The 12,343-nt window shown below is 48.5% G+C and overlaps 1 protein-coding gene across 1 annotated transcript; it reads left to right on the forward strand.

Moving 5' to 3' along the window:
- The first annotated feature begins 606 nt into the window (after positions 1–606).
- Duoxa1 (dual oxidase maturation factor 1) lies at positions 607–10,447 on the forward strand. Its single transcript, XM_004660866.2, has 7 exons — positions 607–730; positions 6,999–7,174; positions 7,502–7,559; positions 8,205–8,339; positions 8,643–8,856; positions 9,105–9,322; positions 10,192–10,447. The coding sequence occupies exons 2-7, from the start codon at positions 7,028–7,030 to the stop codon at positions 10,443–10,445; spliced, it is 1,026 nt and encodes a 341-aa protein (XP_004660923.2). The 5' UTR covers positions 607–730; positions 6,999–7,027; the 3' UTR covers positions 10,446–10,447.
- Positions 10,448–12,343: the final 1,896 nt, after the last annotated feature.

Raw genomic sequence — 12,343 nt, forward strand, 5'->3', positions numbered from 1 at the left:
CGCTGGGGCGGGACGGGCGGGCGGGCGGGAGGCTGGCTCCCGGGACCAGTCGCCGCGCGCCGAGGGAGCCCGGGAGCGCCAGGTGAGTCCGCGTGGGATGGCTCAGGCGCGGCTGGGGGACGTCTTGGCTGTGCCAAGGGCTCGGTGGGTGTGGCCGTGTGGGAGGCTGTCCCCAGATCCTCTCCATACGGTCGGATCAGGGTTCTAAACGCAAGACAGTCCTTCAAGATCCGTCCACCAACCAAGCCTGGCGTCCCCAAAGACTGCTCCCCAAGACGACGTCGGAATCCCTCCGGTTGGCGGGACCGCGGAGCCGCCTCGCTGGGTGTGCCCTGGAGAGGAGGGCCTGGGGGTGCTGGGCGCGGGCGGGGAGTCAAGAAGGGGGGTTCGCCGGGGACTGAGACCGTGTGGGGGTCCCGGGTCTGAGGTTGGTGGTGAGTGGCAGCGGCGCCAAGCCACGTGGGGGCGCCCAGAGAAGGCTGGGGATGACCTGAAGTGTGGGGGGGTGGGGGAGACAGGGACGCTCCCAGACCTGGTCTGTCCAATCACAACCTGGTCCTCAATTAGGTTAGAAAAGGGCCGGACGGGACCCCGGCTGAAGAAAGCGCGCGATCGTGGTGACCGAGTCTGCGCTGGCGTCCGCCGCCCCCGCCCCCAGGAGCATTGCGGGTGCGTTTCCAGACGGCCACGCGCTCCCCACTTGCCAGAAGACAAACCACGCCACTCAACAGTGAGTGGATCGGGGTGGGAATGCGGCTGCTGGGGTTGGCGCGGTTCCGACGGGTTCTGAGGGCCTTCAGTGCAGCACCCCGCACCGGCCCCTAGAGGTGCACTCCCGGTGTCTACCCAGACCCAATGCAGGTGCAGTTTAGCTTAGGTGCATTCTCACCTAAACTCCTCCCTTAGTGGAACGACGCCCACACACACCTTCCTTAAGAGAATAGATCAAGCCCGGCGTGGTGGCGCAAGCCTTTAATCCCAGCACTTGGGAGGCAGAGGTTGGGAGGATCGCCGTGAGTTCGGGGCCACCCTGAGACTACATAGTGAATTGCAGGTCACCTCGAGGTCAAAAAAAGGGAAAGATTAGAACAGGGATTTCTGACAAAGGGACTTCCGTTGGCCAGCCAGGGCCATACACTTTTAATGGGCTCTACTCCAACCATTCCAACATCCAATATCAGTGCTTGGCAACATTAGTCATGCGGGTCTAACACCCTTATCTATGGGTTCTTATAGATGGGGGAGGTGGGCAGAGGGAAAGCTTCAGGAAGAAAGCTCTGTCAAGCTGTAAAAGAGGCTACAGATCGCTAACAAAGCATGTGAATTTGAGCCATAAAGACCCAAATTTGTAGTAGGCTGAGTCCTCAAAACTGTTAACTTTATTTCTACATACCCCTCATATGCACAGTTCATCCTGTGATAGGTAAGGACTAGAAAACTGTATTGGAAACACAACTGAGCATGGGGGAAGCCTTTAGTAATTAAAGGGTACATCCCTCTTGGCCAAGTGAGAAAATAGAAATTCAAAAGGAAAGGAATTGGCTCATCTCAGTGAGAAAGCACACGTTTATCACAGGGACTTCTCAGGAAGTCCTGTAGGCTTCTCTGTTACTGAACATGCTGTCTTCCTGTGTCGCTCTGTTTCTGTAAGTGAGTAGGTATATGTTTGGCTGTCTTGTATCTGCTTATTTTCTTTTTACAAAAATATTTCATTTATTTGTGAGAGAGAAGAAGGGAAGGAGAGAGAGAGGGAGCGCGCGCGCGCGAGCTAGCGAGCATGATTGCACACCCATAGGTGTGCCAGAACCTCCAACAAATTCCAGGCTCAGGCGCCATGTTGTGCAGCTGGCTTTTTACATGGGTGCCAGGGAATTGTATCCAGGTCCTTGGGCTTTGCAGGCAAGTGCCTCAACTGCTGAGCCATCTCTACAGCCCTTGTGTCTGCTTATTTTCATCAGCATAAACAACCTATGTGTACCAGTCATGGTGGTAAGATGAGGAGTAAGTGGATCAAGTTAATACTGATACGAGATTTTGCCATATTAGAGCTAATTCTACTGTCAGACTCCACTTTTCAAGGAGAAAAGTGGTCTCAAGAGAAATAAACTGTGAAGGAAAAGTAGGGTTTCTAAGGACTTCTTAAGTTCAATTTATCTACTCATGAAGTCATGTTAGCTTAATAATTAAAACCAAATTAGGATCAGGGTCACAAAAATTTATGTTAGGCAATGTAGAATCAGGAAGACCTAAGTCATGAAATTAAACTAGAAGAGATTAAGTGAGCTAACTTGTATTCACAAACTCATTTTGCTTTAGTCATCTTTAAGAAATTTTGGTGAGTTAACAATGTCATTCTGTACTTAGAGTATAGAAAACCTTTTGTTAGTGGTTCTTTGAAGCATCATGTTAGTAGAGATGAGTCATACTTATAAAAAATTTTATAACCACTTATTAAAATAAATATAGGAATAACATTAATATATGATCCTGAACAAAATGCATTACATTATTTATTACTTGCTTATATTGCAAATACTTGTTGAAATTTCAACTTATGAGTTTTTCTATGAACAACCTCACTTTATCTTCATATCTTACTAAGATGTTCTATATTTTATAACACTTCTTATAGCTTTTCTTAAAAATATAATGGTGTTAGTCTGAGTATGATAAATAGAAAATTCTTAGACCAAAAAAAAAGTCTGCTTTAAAATAAATGCCACTGGGCCAGGTGTGGTGGTGCACACCTTTAATAACAGCACTTGGGAGGCAGAGGTAGAAAGATTGCCATGAGTTCAAGGCCACTCTGAGACTACATAGTGAATTCCAGGTCAGTCTGAACTAGAGTGAGCCCCTACCTCAAAAAACCAAAAATAAATAAATGACACTGGGCCTTGGGAGATGGCTCAGTGGCTAAAGGTGCTTGCAAATCCTGCCTGCCTGGACTCAATTCCACAGCACCCATATGGAGCTGGATGGTTTATGCATCTGAGATTCCACTGCTCCCATGACAATGGGAGGCAGAGCCAGCAGAAACCAAAGCTTGCAGGTCGTTTAGTCTGTCAGTTCTTTTGCAACAGTAAGAGAGCCTGTCTTAAAGAAGGTGGAGCAGGGGCACCTAAAAGTTGTCCTTTGACTTCTACATGGTCACCATGGCGTGTGTACCTATATGCAGGCAAATAAATAAGTGAAGGTCACTGTCAAATATTTTACAAAACAACTTATCAAGTTCTTAGTTGTATATTTTCAGCTAGAGTTCAGATGTGTGTCATTCAATTAGATTTGAACATTCAAGCTTGGGTCTTTGCTAGTGGAAGACTCCAGCTGCGGAAGTGGTTTCTTGCCAAATTTTTCAGGATCACTAAACACAGAGAGGATTAATCCCTTGTTGTCCAGTCCTTAGGCTTGTGTGTTGGTGATCCTTAGTGTTGACTGAGAGTGTATGTGGACAGTGAGGAAGAATAGCTCCCTCTTGTGTGAAAAGTCAGAAGGAGCTGCCTGTGGAAAGAACTCATTCCTATTCATTTATTCCATCCAGAGCTTGGTTAGTATATGCTACATGGAGGGGATGCAGAGATGGGAAGATTAAGTCCCTGCCCTCAAGGAGATTAGAGTCTAATTGGCGAGACATATGTTCAAACAGCTAGAGTACTATGTAATTATTGTGATCATGGAGATATGTTCAAAATGCAATTAGAATGCTAAAGAAGTGAACACCTGCATTGGCCCAATGGCATCAGAGAAAACTTCACAGAGGAGGTAAAACAAGCGGAGACTTGAAGAGAGAAAAGGTGTTTGCCAAGGAATAGAGCCTTCCAAGCAAAGGAAATGGCATGTGCAAAGGCAAGAAGGCTTGAAAGAACATACTAGTTTCAGGGACAGGTGAGTTGTTCCTGATAACTATACATTAGGCAGGGAAAGGGATGGACAGGCAGAGAGAGATAATTGGCATGCCAGGGCCTCCAGCCACTGCAGTTGAATGCCAGTCATTGCGCCCCCTTGTGTTGCATGTGTAACGTTGTCTGCTTTGTGTCACTGTGCATATGACTACTGAGACCTGGAGGTTCCAACATGAGTTCTTAGGCTTTTCAGGCAAGTGTCTTAACCACTAAGCCATCTCTCCTTTTATTATTTTTTTTGATTTTTTAATTTTTTATTTATTTATTTGAGAGCGACAGACACAGAAAGAAAGACAGATACAGGGAGAGAGAGAGAATGGGCGCGCCAGGGCTTCCAGCCTCTGCAAACGAACTCCAGACACGTGCGCCCCCTTGTGCATCTGGCTAACGTGGGTCCTGGGGAACCGAGCCTCGAACCGGGGTCCTTAGGCTTCACAGGCAAGCGCTTAACCGCTAAGCCATCTCTCCAGCCCCATCTCTTCTTTTAAAAGAGGAGAGCCAAGGCAGAATCCTGGACAACATAAACATTTTATAGGGAGGAAGAAAATAGTAGAGGAGCCTACAGTGGCCAAGAGCAGGAGACCCAGAAAAACATGGTATTATGGAAATCTAAAGAGCAAAAGTTTGAAAAAGGAAGGTGTGTTCTACAGTATCAAATATCACAGAAAGTTTTTTTTTTTAAGTATGTAAAGTAAGAGTTTCCCTTTAAATTTCCCACTTAGTGATGTCATGCAAAAGACAAAGATGGGAGGCATGTGTGGTGGTGGCACTCAGGAGTCTGAGGTAAGAGGATCACCACAAGTTTGAGACCACCCTGAGACAACATAGTGAATTCCAGGTCAGCCTGGGCTAGAGTGAGACCTTACTTAAAAAAAAAAAAAAAAAGACAAGGATGGGGAAAAGATTTCCCACCAGTGATGTAATGCAAAAAGATGGGGAGGAGGAAAAGTTGGGTTGCAGAGCTAAGGAGTGGATAAGGATATGGAGATAACAGCATAAACTCCGCTTTCATAGAGTCTGGCTGTGGAAGGAAGAGTGTAACAGTGTAGAGACTGGAGAAGATCAGGAGAGAGTTCCCTTGGTGTTAAAATGGGGAAAGCCCGAGCCTTGGGGAGAGCCAGCAGAGAAAGAAAAGCTATGAAGGGGCCCGGGGAGGGTGGAGAAGCAGGCAGTGGAGCAGGAGCGAGATGACCCAAGAGGATGAGTTCACAGGGCAGGAGAAAAGACAGACAGGTACTATCTAGGTTGAAAGAGCTGAACGCTTTAGAAGAAAGTAAACTTCATGTAAAACTCTGTCCCCCTAGCTGATGCCATGATACCACCTGAGACAGCATCAGAGGATAACCAGCATAGAAGAGGGCCAGGTTGGGGAGCTGGGGTGGATTGTGAGAGTCTCAGCATTAGAACTAGAAGGAATCTCATATTCAGTTGGAGATAAGGAGACCACAGGCCAAGGAATCATTACTTGTCCCGTGTTATGACATTGGTCATTGAAGACCTGCAACTAGACCCAAAACTGAGTCTAGCCCAGAATCTATGCAGGAACATTTGGAAAAAAATAAATAAATAGAATATAATTTCAAGTTTCCTTCTTCCCACCTTGGTGGCCTTTTCCAGTAGCAGTCTTACTGCTTTGCATTTCATCACAGTGACCCTGTGAAGTAAACATTATCTCCATTTCATTTTCTAATAAAACCAAGTACATATCTGTAGAAGTTGAGATAGATAGAGGCAGAATTCAAAGCCTTCGGAGCTGCTTGACTCCAAAACCTACTCTTTCACCATATCACTTACATGACACTATACCTCCAGACAAAACTACTGGTCCTCCTGGGTGAGCTGATATGCCAGTACAGATCACATTAGTAGAATGGACAGAGCTAAAATAATTCTAGGATGCTTCTTTTTTCTCCTCATTGGACATCTCTGGAATTGGGGTAAGTCATATCAATAGTGGCTATTATAATTTAATTTAATAATAATTTATTTTTTATGCCATATGAAACAATAGTGTTTTGGGTTGGACAGATGGCTTAGTGGTTAAGGCATTGCCTGCAGAACCTAGGGATTCATGTTCAACTCTCCAGGTCCCACCTAAGCCAGATGCAGTGATGCAAGCATGCAAGGTCATACATACACATAAGGGGGTGCACACGTCTGGAGTTTGAGTGAAATGGCTGGAGGCCATGCATGCCAGTTCTCTCTCTCTCTCTCTCTTTGTTTCTCTCATAAGAAAGGAAGTCTGTTGGGCTTGCCTAAAAAAAAAAAAAAAAATTGTGTTTCTTGCAGCTCATTCTGTCTGAGAGTTGATGACACACAGTAGGTACGATTTTCCTAGTATCCTTGTTTATGAAGGGGCAAACTAGAGTTAAACAAGCTTTGAGAGATCAGGGGACGGGCAGAGAAGATGGAAGACCACTGTTTGAGCATAGTCATAGCCTGAGAATTTGACTAGAAAAGAAGGGCCAGTGTTGATGATGCTGGGATCGAAGAACACCTGGCCCCACATTGGGCCTGGGGTAGGAGCTCATTCCACTACACAGCAGCCAGGGTGCCTGAGAAATCTGGGCAGTGTTAGGTCTGGGAACCTCATGATACAGCTGGGCCATGAACTTAGCAGGGCTCTTTGGCCTTTGCTCCTGTGGGAGCTTCAGGAAAAAAAGCCCATCTTTCGTGATCTGCGCTGCCTTGGACCCTTATGGCCTCATTTGCTAGTGAATGTGGCTGTGGCTCTTTATGTTCTGAGATCTGCTTATGCTAAAGCCTAGAGGGAAATAAAAGAGAATTCTTTTTCTTAAGACATTTCCAGAAGAAACACACACAAAAAAAAAAAAAGCCTCAAGAGTAGTGAGGGTAGGGTAATTTAGAGGATGGAGGGGTTAGGAAGGGAGCCTGGGGCAGTATAGCCTAGACCATCATACTGTCATAGCCAAAAGATGGGAAGCTGGATGGCTGAGGGGCAGTGAAATCGTAGTGATAGTGGAGACTGGTAAGGCACTAAAAGGTTTGATCCAGATATGACAGGCTTGCCCTCGTTTATTTTTGGCTTCATCTCCAGCCTGATTCACAGAGGGAACTTAATAAATGCCTTTATTGCAGTATCACCACCCCTGCTCGTCTCTGCCAAAATGGCTGTTTTTGGACACACATTCCCCTTCTACCCTGGTCCCAAGCCAGTCTTCCCAGTGGACACCACCTTGGCTGTCATAACCACCATCTTCCTGACTGCACTGGTCACTTTTATCATCATCCTTCCCGGCATTCGGGGCAAGATGGTAAGAAACAAAGCCAGTCCCGGAGAACCCAGCCCCACAGAGGCGTCAGTCTCAGAGCAGGAGGGTCACGGCCGTGTCTACAAGCAGACTCGGGGAAGGGACTCCAATGCTGAGACGGCCTCTTCAGCACGCCTAGCACTGAGCTCCCCACTCATTGGACCATCAGATGATTATTGAGCATGTAATATGTGCAAGGCACTTTAAACTCAGTTGACCAAGCAGCCTCAGCTGTAGAGGCTGGCCTGGCCCTCCCCAGCTGTGGGAAGTGGGAAGGGTGACCTGGGAAGGAGGGAGCTGCTTACTAAACCCACCCACCCTGTGACTCAGAGGCTGTTCTGGCTGCTGCGGGTGGTGACCAGCTTATTCATCGGGGCTGTGATCCTGGGTGAGTGCCAAGCACCGCTGCCCTTGTCCCATGAAGTTCCCTAGTGGCTTGTCTCTCCTCCCATTGTTTCCCCACGATGGCTGCTGCCTCAGGGTGGCTTCCAGGCCCTGCCCACACACCTCCCTCAGCATGGCCTTATCCCCTCACTCTTACCCTTGCCCAGAGAAGTGTGAGCCAGGGAATTCCTGCTGTGTGCATCTCTTCAACCATACTGACATTCTCATTTGGGTGGTAATGAAGACAGAAGGCCTCTGGAGACAGGCGTGGAGAAAATGGGGAGGGCTGCTTGCTTGGCACAGTGATTTGGCAAATAGGGTAAACAGAAAGTCTGGGTTGAAGCTATCTGTGTTTTCCTAAACATCATGGTTTGTATTAATGCTTCCTCCCCCAAATGCCTGGGTGACTGTCCCTAATTGGGGTTGGAGAGGGGTAAGCAGAAAGTGAGCAAAGGAAAATTTTAGATTGTGGCACACTTATTCATCCCACACCAGTGGTTGGCACACTTAGTATGAGCCAGTCCTGGGCTAGTGAATTATGTACAATTATGGCAAGTACAGACATGGAGCCCTTGTAGCTTTCCTTCTGACTAATCCAATAATGCCCAGACCTCCTTGAGTTCCAATACATTCAACTCCCAAATCCCAGCCGTGAACTTCAGCTCCGAGTGGTCTGTGGGCCAGGTCAACACCAACACGACATACAAAGCCTTCAGCCCCAGGCGGGTCAGCGTGGATGTGGGGCTGCAGGTCGGGCTCGGGGGAGTCAACGTCACACTCACAGGTGAGGAAGGGCCTTCCTTCGGAGGGAGGGAGTGCTCTGCTCTGTATCTCTTTTTGTTCTTTTTTCTTTCTTTCTTTTTTCCGCTCTATATCTTTAGGATCTATTTTGGTATGGTACACAGGTAGAGAGTGCCTGGCACTGAGGCTAGAAGGGTGTGTGGGCATTGAGAGGATAGTGGGAAGGGCAGTTCAGAGCTGTCTTCTCTTAGTTGAGGTTAGCCCCTGGCCTGCTGTCTAGTGTGGATGCTGAATGCTCCACTTTGGTCCTTGAGTTCCTGCTAAGCACAGCTACCCCATTCACCAGGGACCCCAGTGCAACAGCTGAATGAGACCATCCATTACAACGAGGAGTTCACATGGCGCCTGGGTGAGAGCTATGCAGATGAGTACGTGGAGGCACTGGAGAAGGGACTTCCAGACCCTGTGCTCTACCTAGCTGAGAAGTTCACCCCACGAAGTCCATGTGGCCTGTACAACCAATACCGCCTGGCAGGACACTATGCCTCCGCCATGCTGTGGTGAGCCTGGTAGGAGATGAGACAGGATCTGCTGGCCTAGACTTGGAAACAGGTGTTAGACCCATCTCTCCTCCACTGATGTGGATGTGCCAAATGGGAGGGACTGGCATCAATCACTGTGGTGCTTGGTTGGGAGCCCCATGGGCATGAATGCTCCATGCGTATATTGGGGACATCCTCAGGCCCCTCCAGCCTTCCCAGTAGGTAGAAGGACCTGGGCCACTCCTCACTGGGTCTTCGCTCTCCAGGGTGGCCTTTCTCTGCTGGCTGCTGGCCAATGTGATGCTGTCCATGCCAGTGCTGGTTTATGGTGGCCACATGCTATTGGCCACTGGCATCTTCCAGCTGTTGGCACTGTTCTTCTTCTCCATGGCCACATCACACACCCCGTCCTGTCCCCTGCACCTGGGCACTGCTGTGCTGAGGACTTACCATGGGCCTGCCTTCTGGACCACACTGATCACAGGTGAGACCCTCCCCCTAAGGCACTGGCAGGCTGAGTGTGAGGCGGGGCCAGGGACCATCATGTTAGTAGGATTAAGAGTCTGCTCCTAGGGCTGGAGAGATGGCGTAGCGGTTAATCACTTGCCTGTGAAGCCTAAGGACCCCGGTTCGAGGCTCGGTTCCCCAGGTCCCACGTTAGCCAGATGCACAAGGGGGCGCACGCGTCTGGAGTTCGTTTGCAGAGGCTGGAAGCCCTGGCGCGCCCATTCTCTCTCTCTCCCTCTATCTGTCTTTCTCTCTGTGTCTGTCGCTCTCAAATAAATAAATAAATAAATAATTTAAAAAAAAAAAGAGTCTGCTCCTAGAGGTCAGGATACCTTCGACCTTTCGAGAACCCCACCCTTCTTATATTCCTCACCTCCTGCTCTCTTCTCAATGCTCACTTCCTTGTAGCTTCTCTGTCACATCTCTTAACTCTTTACTCAGCTTCTTCTCACGCCTTCCACACCCATGTCCCCTCCCACTTCCCCTAAACACCCTTCTCATGTCCTGTTGTTAGAACCCTGTATTACTCTGATTCATGCAGCTCTGAATGATCATGTCCTACAGTTTTATTCTCTCCTCCTACATTATTCTGTCTACCGCCTCATGACTCCTCCTTTGTCCCTGGTCATATTCAATCTCTCTCTCTGTCTCCCTCTCTCCTCTCAATTTGCAAAGTCAGATAATGTCAGCCATATTATCCTCGACCATTTTGTCACCTCTGTGAGCCCCAATTGCCCTGAGGCAAGGACCCAGGCCTCCCTTGGAGTTATCCTGATGCTCCTAGAAGATGCCCCTGGGATAGGTATTACCAACACTAAAGCCAAGACCCCTGTTTTCCCCCCTCAGGACTGCTGTGTGTGCTGCTGGGCCTGGTCATGGCAGTGGCCCACAAGATGCAGCCCCAGAGGCTGAAGGCTTTCTTCAACTCAAATGCAGAGGACCCTGTCTTGGACTGGAGTCCTGAGGAAGGGGGCCTCCTCAGCCCCCGCTACAGGCCCATGGCTGAGAGTCCAGAGCCCCAGGACATTCCCTTGTCAGAGGCTTCCTCTGAGGCATGTTTGAAAGAAGAGTACCTCCTAGAGCCCGACTGTGCTCTGTAACATTCTCTCCTGACAACCACTTGGATTTTCAGGCTGGTTCCAGACCTCACTGGAGCCTCATAAACTCCCAGAGTTGCCCACAAGGTGGGTTTAGATTGAATCAGACCCCCAAGTCCAATCAGAGCCCCGCTCTGAGGATGTTGTAGGTGGAGCAGAAAAAGGAGGCTCTACCTATTGATGTTGAACAAAAAAATGTAAGGGCTACGGAGATTGCCCAGTGGTGAAAGGTGCTCACTTGCAAAGCCTGCTGGCCTGAGTTCAGTTCTTCAGTACCCACATAAAGCCAGATGCACAAAGTGGTACAGGTTTCTGGAGTTGGTTTGCAGCATCAAGAGTCTCTGATGTGCCCATTCATTCTTTTTCTCTCTCTCATACACACATAAATAAATAAGTAAAATAAAATATTTTGAAAATAAATTAAAAATTAAAACATGAAGAGTCATAAAGTCTTTTCTGGGCTACTCTTGTTGGCATGGTAATAATGCTGCTGGCTTTGAGAGCAACAGAGCCTTTCTTGGCTCTAAGTGGATGGAGCTTGGGTATCAGAGTGCCCGTCAATGGTCACTAAGACTTCTCAAGCCAAGTTCTCTGTCTCCAGTTACTAGGATGGTGAACCAGGACGGAAGGAGGGCATGGAAGAGGGGTATGCAAAAAAGATTTATTGAAGACAAATAGGACAAAGCTCCTGTAAAGAGAGGGGAGGGGACAGCAGTGGCTTTTATAAGTCATGAAGGAGTGGTGAGTGATATGGAAATTAGGCATTGGACAGGTAACAGAGAAATCTACATAAGCACATTTGATGGGGGTCTCTGACTGATGAAGAGGTATGGTGAAATTGCATAGGCTCAATGGGGGCCTGCTCTGAGGAAGTTGTAGGATCAGGAAAGGGGGCACTGGCAGGTGGTCAACTGATGTCCTGGTGAGTCAGTGTTGGACTTACGGGGCAGACAGGTCTCTCCCTGAGGGCCCTGGGACCCTGACTAAACTGCTGACACCAAGAGCTACTTAGCTCCTGTCAGTAAGACCAAGCAGGGCTGACCGTTACTTCTGCATAGCGACCACCTTCTTGGATGCTTAGGTACCACCTCTGAATGGCAAACGCCTCTTCATAGCAAACGTGTGAGGAAGCAGGTGGGTTACAGTGTGACTGTATGGTCCCTTTGTCTCTCACTACCTCTTGCTTGCATTTCTTTCTGGGCCCATTTTCTTCTTCCTTTGCTTCCCTAGCTTGTGTGACTTCTAAGTCCATACTGGCAGAAGACCAAGCATCTCACTCCAGGTCTAACAGTGGTACATTCTCTTTGAGCCTCAGCTCCCAAATATACTATGTAAGATTGTGTAAGACTTCCAAGGGCCCTTTAAAAAAAATCCCAGGATTAATTGTATGAGTGAGAAGAGTTAGTGAACCAACGCCAAAATCCTATTCCTTTCCAGTATATATCTGAGCTAGGAGGGAGAGGGAGAGAGGGAGGGAGGGAGGGAGGGAGAGAGAATATCTGGGCAGAGAATGACCTAACTGGTCGCAGACCTACTAGGGCCGGCTTTGGAAGACGCTGGGGCCATGGGCTGTCCTCAGACACCAGAGGGCGCTCTTCTCCCAGAGCTTTCCGAATTTCTGTTTCGTCTAGACCGGGTTTCTCAGCAGAGAGCTAAGTACTAAGCTCCCTCCCTCCCTTCCCCCCTCCCTCCCTCCCCTTCCTTTCCCCCTCCCCTTCCCCCTCTCCCCCTCCCCCCCCTCTCGGAAATTGATAGGTAGAGAAGCCTCAGACACACAAAGAAAAGAAAAAAGTTTATTTACAGCTTCCCCGAGGCTGGCCACGGTCCTGGGCGGAGAGCGCAGTGTCCGGGTCCCGGGAGTTGTCCCCGAGTGCATGGACCGCACTGCTCCATCCAGGTCT

Source organism: Jaculus jaculus, chromosome 8 (genome assembly GCF_020740685.1).
Source record: "Jaculus jaculus isolate mJacJac1 chromosome 8, mJacJac1.mat.Y.cur, whole genome shotgun sequence".
In the NCBI taxonomy this organism is placed as follows: Eukaryota; Metazoa; Chordata; class Mammalia; order Rodentia; family Dipodidae; genus Jaculus; species Jaculus jaculus.